We start from the raw sequence: 11602 nt of genomic DNA, 5'->3' as shown, positions 1-11602 counted from the left end.
ATTAGTTGCTAATGTTACTTCTATTTTTATGCTGTATTTATTGCATAATTATGAATATTCTTCCTATTTTTATGTTGTACTTATTGTATAATTATAAAGGATTATTTGATCTGCTATTTATTATAATTTGTACTGCTATTTTAGTTTACAGAAAAGCTCTACATCTATGTAATTTTTTCATCCAAGTTATCCACGTAACTTCTTCCACACGCGCGTCCCTCCCCCTCAGTCGTTTGTTATACATGCGCCTCATATAACATAAACATTCTTTTGCGTGATAAACTTTTCTCAACGTGAACCTTGTTATGTTCTCGCATTTTCGTTCTTCTTCTTCTTCTTCAACCTAATAAGCTTTGTCGTTCTCCTCTGTTCGCATTTTCTTCTTCTTCATTGTTTTTCTTCTTCGATTCAACCTAATGGAATCAATGAATGATTCAACTTCAAATCAGTTGAATGAGAATGATCTAGTTTATTCTTTTGAAACGAATGATGCTGATGAGGTTTGGATTGTTCAATTTTGAATCGAATTGAATGGAATGCGATTGTTAATTTTATTTGAATTGAATTCAATGGACGTAGGTGTTTTTGACTCTGAATTGAATTGAATTGATAATATCTAAATTGTAGACAGAGGTGTTTCTATTTTTGCTTTTGTATAATGCATTATGTTTCATTCACTAAGTACTATACAATTCTTTTACTGTGAGTAACTGTTCGGTTCAGTAAGCTTAAAGGAGTTTGAATTTATTTTAACACACTGGATTATGTTTCGTTCACTCAGTACTATAGAGTTGTTTCACCATGAGTACGTGTTCGGTTCACCGTCATGACGCTTTCGGTTCACCACGCAGACCATCTGTGTTGTGGATGAAAAATTTGTCCCAAATGTGGGGATGATTTTCAAGACAGTAAAAGAAGTTAGAAAGTTCTAAAAAGATTATTCCAAACTTGCTGGTTTTTCTACCAAAATAAGGAACACGACTCGGGACGGAGGCAAGATTAAGAATCAACTAATCGTATGCAGCAGAGAGGGGAGGTAGAAATTCAAGATATCTCCAACTTTGAAGACAAACCCCTCAGCCGGGTTAAACTATCCAGCCAGGATTTACGTACACATAATGATGGACGTCGGTCTTTGGATAATTTCCAAAGTCGTTCTGAATCATTCACATTCTTGTTGTCCAGACCATGCAGAGATGCTCAAACAACACAGGAAGCTTAGCATGTTTGTGCGTCGCACCATCGAAACCAAGGAGGAAGCTGGAATTAGACCGAGCAAAACTTACCAATCATTTGTGGTAGCAGCCGGCAGCCACCGTGAACTAAGTTTTATAGAAAATGACGTGAGGATTTACATTACAAGGGAAGTACAAAATATTTTCCAAGAAGACGATGCCAAAGAATTTGGGAAGTACCTACTAAGAATGAAAGAGAAGAACCAAAATTTCTTCTTTGAGCTCAACCTTGAAGGCGATCATTGCATCAAGCATGCATTCTGAGCCGACGCAAGAAGCAGGGCCGCATGTGAGTATTTCGGAGACGTGGTTTCATTCGACACTATGTACAACACAAACAGGTATTCCATTCAGTCACATATAGTGTTTTCTTCAGTGAATGTACATATTTCGGTTCACCATTGTCTGGGTGCGTCTATTTATGCAGGTACATTCTGGTTTTAGGTTTTTTTATGGGCATGAATCACCACGGCCAGTCGACACTTCTCGGATGTGCACTGATGAAAAATGAGGACATCCAATAATTCAAATGGCTATTCGAGTGTTGGCTACGTTGCATGGGAGGAAAGGCACCAAAAGGGATTCTTACCGATCAATGCGCATTGATTCAAAGGGCAATTGATCTGTGCATGCCAACAACAATTCATCGGTGGTGCATCTGGCACATCATGAAGAAGATCCCACACAAACTAAACGGCTACAAGCAAAACGACGAAATTGAACAAGAGATGAGCCATGTTGTTTGGAACTTGTATACAAAAGACGCATTTGACAGAAACTGGAATGATTTCCTCACAAAGTACGGCCTTGGAGGGAACAATTGGCTTTTAGGTAATCAAGGTTTCAATTCGAATTATTTTCATGCCCATATCTTTTTTTTCATAACATGCACTGGTTTCGGTTCACCACACCATATCAGTTCGGTTTATTATGCAAAGCTGTACGAGGATCGACATATATGGATTCCAGTTTACCTAGATCACCACTTCTGGGCTGGGATGAGAAGCACACAAAGGAGCGAGAGCATGCATTTATTTTTCAACAAGATCATCACACGCAACAACTCCTTGAGACAATTCGTGAAGCAATACGATAATTGCCTAGCAAGCAGAGAGCAAAGAGAGAGAGAATTCGATGTTGCAGATTTTCACACTGTGATACCATGCGCAACAAAATCAGCAATAGAGGCCCAGTTTCAGCATGTGTATACCCATGAGAAGTTCAGGGAAGTTCAAGCTCAATTCAGAGGTAAAGTGAACTATATCACAAGATCAATGCATTCCACCCTAGGTTTTACAACATATGAGTTTTTCGTCACCTACGATGCAGTATCACGAGAGGTAAAGTGTCAGTGCTTGCTGTTTGAGTCAAGGGGCATATTGTGCCGCCATTCTCTGAGCATCCTAAGCTTCGAGCGAGTAGATAACGTGGCACCGAAATACATACTGGAACGCTGGAGCAATAATATAAAGAGGATGCACACACACATCAAGAGCAGTCAAGATGAGCCTCTAGTAGAGCCGAGAAGTAAAAGATTTGACGAATTGGTGTTTCGATTGCACAATATATGCGAATTTGCATCCGAGTCCGAGGAGTTGACCAGAATTCTGCACCGGGTGTTTGACAAGGTCATGGCCGAGATGTAAGAATATCAAGAGAGAAGGAAAGGAAAAAGTTCGTTATCCCACGAAGAAGCGACGTTGAGCGACGTGAACAACCTTCAAAGTCCGCCACGCGTCAAAACAAGAGACCAGCCCAAGAATAGACTTGGATCAAACATGGAAAAGAAGATCTCAAACGCCATGAAGAAAAAGAAAAAGACAGCTCCAAGTGAGGTAAAATTGACTTGCTTTCGATTAGGGAAAATTTCATTTGTGCATTTTGCTAATATACAATTAATTATGTCTTTTGTAGTTTAACCTTTTGGACGGCAGATCATCAATTCAGTCAAGCACCAGCCTTTACAATGCACCAGATATGAATTATCCAAGAGAAGATTATACAAGTTTTAGTTTTTATTAATATAAATTTCTTTTCACCCATGAACAAATTTCGGTTCACCAAGATTATAGGAGGGTTAATTTCTAATTGTTATTAGTCTTTAATGAATAGTCATTTTTTTATGAAATTCTTTATTCGAAAAGTCAATCTTTTCTTTATTGAACAGTGAATTTATTGTGCTATGTCAGAGAGTTCAGATGTTTCTGAAAACTGAATACTGATAGAAACAATTTTTTTATAATTAGCTCTCTGTATTTATGTACTGTGTTTGCAACTTTCGGTTCGGCCGGTGTATTAATTTCGGTTTACTATATTTTTTGGTGTTTCTAATGTATTGGTAAATACACTGATTGCAATCACTGAGAACCTGGAACAAAACAGCAGTCAGACAGTTCCAACAGATATATAAATTAACATCTCAGACCGACATGACAAAATCTATCTTGAATCAGATATAAATATTAACATTAGATATATACATTGATATTAAGATTAGATATATACATTAACATTTACACTAACATTGACATATATACATTGAAAGAAGCATTGTTTGCTTTTTTAACAAGTTAAACAAAATATTGTTAATTACAACTAGTCAATCATAGTATATCCTATTTACTATCTAAATCCCCAGATGAGAATTTACAATAAGGGCTGGAGAGGGCAGCAGATGGCTTCAGGAGTCTTATTGCTTCAGACGCCTGAATCACTTTGTCTCTGATTTTGTTCATTTCATGCAACAGAATATTTGGACCATATTGGTATCTGAAGTCATCAATCTCTTCCTACATTTCAATTGAAAGGAATTAGTTACATATGAAATGAACCTAAGTGAAATAAGAAATGAAAGAACTTTATTAATTTAGAAAGAACTTACTTGTGTTCAAGCTTTATATTTATATCTTTTCCCGCTTTTGATCTTTTGTGGATCAATTATTTCAAGCCGTTTCATGACGTATATGCCACAATCATAGCTAAGCAATAATTGAGTATAATATGATTAATAGTATACAAAATAAACACATTAAAAATAGCATTATAGAAGCGAAAGATTCTTACTCTATACGTTAACCGTTCAGCATGATATACTCTGCTTCCTCTCCCTTTCCGTCCATTGGGTTCTACCCTAGCATACACCCTCATCTGAGAAATTATTAAATCCTGAAAGGGACACAAAAAGTAAATAAAGAGAAGCAACAACAGAGAACCGAACTCCTCTCATGTAGTGAATAATTTAAAAATTTTACAACAAAATAACTTACGACAAATTTGTTCAGTGTCACTCTTAATTCTGGTATCTCTTCTTTCTTTTTATTGACAGGGTCAAAGACATAGAATGCCTTTTTCTTGACATCGGAAATCCATAATTACCAATGCCCTCCATTGCAAATCGGCACAAACAGCTGAAGTTTGGGAAAATGATAGAATATTTCAGTCAAAACAATAGCAAACGAGAAAATTATCAAAGAATTTTTAGAAATGAATACTTACAAATGGATGCGATGTAAGTTTTCTTTTGTCAAGAAAATGGCGATGGTGATCATATTGTGGGATATCGAACTGGTAGGCCTTATTTGTTCTTTTATCATTGTATTCTACGCCATGGGTTCCCAACATAAACATCTGTAAAACGAACATCAGTTAAATCAAAAGCGACCAGACTAGTGAATCAATATGAACATTCCCACCGAACCAAACAGGAATCATGTGTAGAATCAACATGAATAACTCCACTGAACAGAACTCCATTCATGATTCGAATAAGACGCGATAAACATCAATCAATAGGGAATAAGATATTTAGCTCACCACAATATCCTGTGGCACAATGTATATTTGTTCCTGATACTGGCGACATTTTATGTCGTTAAGAATCATGCTATGTATAGTCACCACCTATAGCAATAAAATTTATGAGATATAATGTATAAGAGTCTTTAGAAAAATCATTAACATTAACGCAATTGGCAAAGAATTTACCGTGCTTTTCACTTGTTCTTTGGGCATTAGAGACATGAAATGTTCTCTAACCCCCTCGTAAAGTGCCCCATGCTTCAAGACAAATATGGCGTTATATTTGTTGCTACTATCTTTGGTCCGTTTAACAAGTGTCATCCAATGATAACACTTTTCGATCAACTCCTTTGTGATTTTCTTTTTCTCCGGAGTTTTGAAAACTTCAGCAATTGTGAAGGTTAGCTCGGCAGTTATTGCTTCAGCAAATTTCAATGCTGCCATCACCCCAGCATCTACTACTGCCTCTGCCAGGATTTGCAGCTGTGAAACAGTCGGCTCAGAGGGCTGAGTTGGTTGAGAGAGGGGAGTTGCTTGAGATGCTAGGGGACTTATTCCAAGGCTAAAGAAAGGCATGTTATCTTTCCGTTGCCTAGGATGAGCAGCACTGCAAGATGATGGACATATTAAACAATGATATGAAACAAAAATGATGTCAAACAGCTCAGTGAATCGAAATGATACAATGTGGTGAACAATAGTAAAACTTACAATTCAGGCTGTGTTTCCTCTTCTAATTGCTGTGCCACCGGAGGTTCTTGTTGTAACATCCCAACTTTTTGAATCAAATTATTATTTAATAACTAATTAATTAATTAAAATGGTAATAATTTAAGATTTGAATTTCAAATTTAAACATATGAGAGTACTAGTGGTAGTAAATCTCTAACTAACAATAAACAAATTTTTAAAATATAGTCATAATTAATTTTACATTTATTAGATTTGAATGATATTTAGTTATATGAAAAGATAAGAATACTAGCTCTATTTCTTAAATTCAGTATAAAATCAAATTCAAATTAAATTAGATAGATAAATCAGTTACAAGTTCAGAGTAGAAAATCGTGCTCTTATCAGCCAGCCTGATATACTAATAGTATTTCAGAAATATCTCAAGCTGTGGTTATCCGATTGACTTCCTTTAAGATTCGTTTTAAAGATAATTCAATTATCTATAAATTTGTATCTAATAGCTAATTCCAAATTCAAAATGTAGAAAAAGTTATAGGGCTCACAAAGTGACGATCTAGATTGAAGATTTCACCTAAATGCCTTATAACATAATCTGCACATACCTGAGAGTTATTTGATCCTTCCTTTCTTATTCTATTCTATTTTTCTATACAAAACATTCTAGTATACACAAAGTCTAGCCATAAAACAAGTCTCTCTTCACTAACAAATTGCATCTATTTGCATCAGAATACCTAGCGGAACTTCACTACTCGAGGTAGGAGATTTTGTGCTAATTTTTATATGTCATATCTTAAATCTTTTTGAACATATATGTTAGCATTGCACGTCATGATATAATGTCTCTTTTCTTTATACACATTATACATTATAATAACAATCTTATGTACATTAAAGAACTGAGGGAATGATCCTTCGGTAAGGGAAGGTGACCCCCAAAGACAAGATAATCAAGATGATCCTTCGGTAAGGGAAGGTGATCGAATCGAGATGATCATTCGGAAAGGGAAGGTGATCGGCAAACCTTTGGGATAAGAACCTTCGGTAAGGGAAGGAGACTATCCCATCAATTTTATATAATAATATATCTTTGTTGACATGACTCCCTTCTTGTGTATGTCTAAATAACCTTGATTGTAAATTGAACTGAGGGAATGATCCTTCGATAAGGGAAGGTGACCCCAAAAGACAAGATATCGATATGATCCTTAGGTAAGGGAAGGTGATCGATCGAGATGATCCTTCGGTAAGGGAAGGTGATCGCCAAAATGTTTGGGATAAGAACCTTCGGTAAGGGAAGGGGACTCCCACTTTTTATACCGGTTTGAGCTCAATACCTTCCATAAAAGCTACGAGAAAAAGTAATGAAAAGTACAATGAAAAGTGTGATCATGATTGTTCTTCTTTTATCTTTTTTTTTATTTATGATTATGTTTATTATTACATTCAAAGATCCTTCTTTTTTTCAAAGTTCCTTTTTGTATGATGTATAATATTGTTTAAGATCTTTATTATATTCAGATCTATTCTGTTTGACTTATCTATGGCAATGTTACTATTCTTCTCTTATTTATTATTTATTTCGTCTTGCTTTATGGCCTATGAGAACATCATACCAAGGTTTATGAGTTGTCTTTATATGTTTTAACGCTATAGGCATTTTGTATGCATTACACATGTCATAACATAAGTAAATGAGAAGCATCTAAAAGTCACACCACTTCGACTAATCAAGACTTTTGAAAATAATAATTGAACAACATTGCATCATCACTATTTTTATTATAAAACTCGGAGTGGCTGGGGATGGATACGATGACACCATGTAGATAAACTACTGAGAAACTATTGTTTCTCACCCCTCTCTCCGTACCATCTTCAGGAACGATGCAGTACGAAGCAATACAGTTGAGGTAAAGGACAGGTGCACTAGTGGGAGCAAGCTATCGAGGATGTAGATACAAAACATTAGACGTTTACCTTAAGAAGGAAGAATATGCGATTGTTTTAGCCATAGTTAAACAAAATAAGAGAATTAGGATTTCCTATGTGTCTTGTTTTATTTTTTATTTGGTATGAATAAAGCTTGTCATTGTTGTACTTTCATAGTTTAGCACACCGATTTTTCATGTTAGTATTTTCAAATCCACTTATATTTTTCAACTAGTAACTATTCTAATAAAAACTAATTATTCAATATTTTTATCTATAAATTATTTTATATAAATATTTCACGTTTGTTTTAAAAGAAAATTTTCGCAAGGTTTTGAATATCAGCTACTAAATATAATCCAAATAAAATTTAACTCAGTTTAAAAGTATTAGGGTGTTACATTTTGGTATCAGAGCAATTTGATCCCATAGGACACTTGCAAGATTAATTTGTTATCATTTAGTTATAAATAGTATTATATCGTGAAATCTTTTCTATGTGATGAATTTAGATTAGAAATATTTGATCATCTAATAGTAAAAGTTATTGTGCTCTTGAATGTTTTGTTTGAGACTTATTGCCATAATTTTATGATCAAAATGTGTATGTGTTAATGTCAAAACATAGATCATCTAGGAACACCCCGCTCATAGTTAAAGATATATCTAAATACACATGAGACGTTAAAAAAAAAGGTTAGGAAATTATGTTTTTGTTAGCATATGTTTTATTTATCCTCTCATTTTCATGTTGTTGTATGATGCCTTTGTTATCATGATTATTGTTTTATACTTTATTCTTTCTTTTCTTATTTTATACTCATACATTTTAATCATTCAAATTCTTCTATGTGTAAAATCTATCATCTTTAAGTCTTTGTAATCGAGAGTACATGCATATCCTTATATTTTTTTTATAAATTCTATTTTTATAATTATTACTACTATCTCGCAAGCCATTTAAGCTAAGAGTACATGCATTTTTATGAACTCTATGTGATTATTTAGTATGTCCTATTATTATAAAATTCTCTTATACATGTGACCCTACACGTTTTTTTTATGTGTATGCTCTTTATGTTACTATATTACCTCTTTGATCAGAGGAAAAAAGAGAATGTGAAGTAATTGACTTGCATGAGACTAATTATCTTTACTTTTTCGAACCCTGTTTATCATGTTTTTGCATTTGACATTAGCTTTCTTGATTAGTTTTTTCTTTTCTTCCTCTTTGGTGTTTGAATAAAAAAATGAATAAAATTATCTATCATGTGAATCTATTTTATATAATCATATTAAATTTAATTCACATTTAGTGCACTTAGTTAGTTCATGATGAGAATAGAGAATAGAACTGTTTTGTAACTTTACTTGATTTGATTGAATGTATGGATTGATTGAACTTATGTATGTTAGGAACTATCATATATTCTTATAAAAAGAAAAAAAAAGGTAGATAAAAGGTAGATAAAACCTACTAGGATAAGATGAGGTTGATTAGTATGTTCTTAGAAGACGCGAATTTTGAGGACAAAATTCTTTTTATAAGGGGTCAGAATGTAACATCCCAACTTTTTGAATCAAATTATTATTTAATAACTAATTAATTAATTAAAATGATAATGATTTAAGATTTGAATTTTAAATTTAAACATATGAGAATACTAGTGGTAGTAAATCTCTAACCAACAATAAACAACTTTTTAAAATATAGTCATAATTAATTCTACATTTATTAGATTTGAATGATATTTAGTTATATGAAAAGATAAAAATACTAGCTCTATTCCTTAAATTCAGTATAAAATCAAATTCAAATTAAATTAGATAGATAAATCAGTTACAAGTTCAGAGTAGAAAATCGCGCTCTTATTAGCCAGCCTGATATACTAACAGTATTTCGAAAATATCTCAAGCTGTGGTTATCCGATTGACTTCCTTTAAGATTCGTTTTAAAGATAATTCAATTATCTATAAATTTGTCTCTAATAGCTAATTCTAAATTCAAAACGTAAAAAAAGTTATAGGGCTCACAAAGTGACAATCCAGATTGAAGATTTCACCTAAATGCCTTATAACATAATCTGCACATACCTGAGAGCTATTTGATCCTTCCTTTCTCATTCTATTCCCTTTTCTATACAAAACATTCTAGTATACACAAAGTCTAGCCATGAAACAAGTCTCTCTTCACTAACAAATTGCATCTATTTGCATCGGAATACCTAGCGGAACTTCACTACTCGAGGTAGGGGATTTTGTGCTAATTTTTATATGTCATATCTTAAATCTTTTTGAACATATATGTTAGCATTGCACGTCATGATATAATGTCTCTTTTCTTCATACACATTATGCATTATAATAACAATCTTATGTGCATTAAAGAACTGAGGGAATGATCCTTCGGTAAGGGAAGGTGACCCCCAAAGACAAGATAATCTAGATGATCCTTCGGTAAGGGAAGGTGATCGAATCAGGATGATCCTTCGGAAAGGGAAGATGATCGGCAAACCTTTGGGATAAGAACCTTCGGTAAGGGAAGGGGACTATCCCATCAATTTTATATAATAATATATCTTTGTTGACATGACTCCCTTCTTGTGTATATCTAAATAGCCTTGATTGTAAATTGAACTGAGGGAATGATCCTTCGGTAAGAGAATGTGACCCCCAAAGACAAGATATCGATATGATCCTTCGGTAAGGGAAGGTGATCGCCAAAATGTTTGGGATAAGAACCTTCGGTAAGGGAAGGGGACTCCCACTTTTTATACCGGTTTGAGCTCAATACCTTCCATAAAAGCTACGAGAAAAAGTAATGAAAAGTGCAATGAAAAGTGTGATCATGATTGTTCTTTTTTTATCTTTTTTTTTATTTATGATTATGTTTATTATTGCATTCAAAGATCCTTCTTTTTTTCAAAGTTCCTTTTTGTATGATGTATAATATTGTTTAAGATCTTTATTATATTCAGATCTATTCTGTTTGACTTATCTATGGCAATGTTACTATTCTTCTCTTATTTATTATTTATTTTGTCTTGCTTTATGGCCTATGAGAACATCATACCAAGGTTTATGAGTTGCCTTTATATGTTTTAACGCTATAGGCATTTTGTATGCATTACACATGTCATAACATAAGTAAATGAGAAGCATCTAAAAGTCACACCACTTCGACTAATCAAGACTTTTGAAAATAATAATTGAACAACATTGCATCATCACTATTTTTATTATAAAACTCGGAGTGGCTGGGGATGGATACGATGACACCATGTAGATAAACTACTGAGAAACTATTGTTTCTCACCCCTCTCCCTGTACAATCTTCAGGAACGATGCAGTACGAAGCAATATAGTTAAGGTAAAAGACAGGTGCACTAGTGGGAGCAAGCTATCGAGGACGTAGATACAAAACATTAGACGTTTACCTTAAGAAGGAAGAATATGCGATTGTTTTAGCCATAGTTAAACAAAATAAGAGAATTAGGATTTCCTATGTGTCTTGTTTTATCCTTATTGACTGATTGCAATTGTAACTATTATGTTTCCTTTTTTATTTGGTATGAGTAAAGCTTGTCATTGTTGTACTTTCATAGTTTAACACACCGATTTTTCATGTTAGTATTTTCAAATCCACTTATATTTTTCAACTAGTAACTATTCTAATAAAAACTAATTATTCAATATTTTTATCTATAAATTATTTTATTAAATATTTCACATTTGTTTTAAAAGAAAATTTTCGCAAAGTTTTGAATATCAGCTACTAAATATAATCCAAATAAAGTTTAACTCAGTTTAAAAGTATTAGGGTGTTACACTTGTTGCTGTTCTTGTTTGGAAGGGCTACTGCATTATTAAATAGAAAAAATTTCAGTAATGATACAGATTTTTCTAATAAAAAGAATTCTAATTACTAGCTAGACCAGAAG

General features: G+C 33.4%; 1 protein-coding gene and 1 pseudogene across 1 annotated transcript; both read left to right on the top strand.

The window, feature by feature from the left end:
• The first annotated feature begins 1121 nt into the window (after window positions 1–1121).
• LOC148554175 (protein FAR1-RELATED SEQUENCE 5-like) lies at window positions 1122–1499 on the top strand. The gene has a single exon (XM_088495023.1). The coding sequence runs from the start codon at window positions 1122–1124 to the stop codon at window positions 1497–1499; it is 378 nt and encodes a 125-aa protein (XP_088351149.1).
• A 404-nt stretch (window positions 1500–1903) lies between these two features.
• Window positions 1904–3041, top strand: LOC148554174 (protein FAR-RED IMPAIRED RESPONSE 1-like; annotated as a pseudogene).
• Window positions 3042–11602: the final 8561 nt, after the last annotated feature.

Source organism: Arachis ipaensis, chromosome B7 (genome assembly GCF_059453495.1).
Source record: "Arachis ipaensis isolate K30076 ecotype BB chromosome B7, ASM5945349v1, whole genome shotgun sequence".
In the NCBI taxonomy this organism is placed as follows: Eukaryota; Viridiplantae; Streptophyta; class Magnoliopsida; order Fabales; family Fabaceae; genus Arachis; species Arachis ipaensis.
This window is presented reverse-complemented; position numbering and strand designations above follow the sequence as displayed.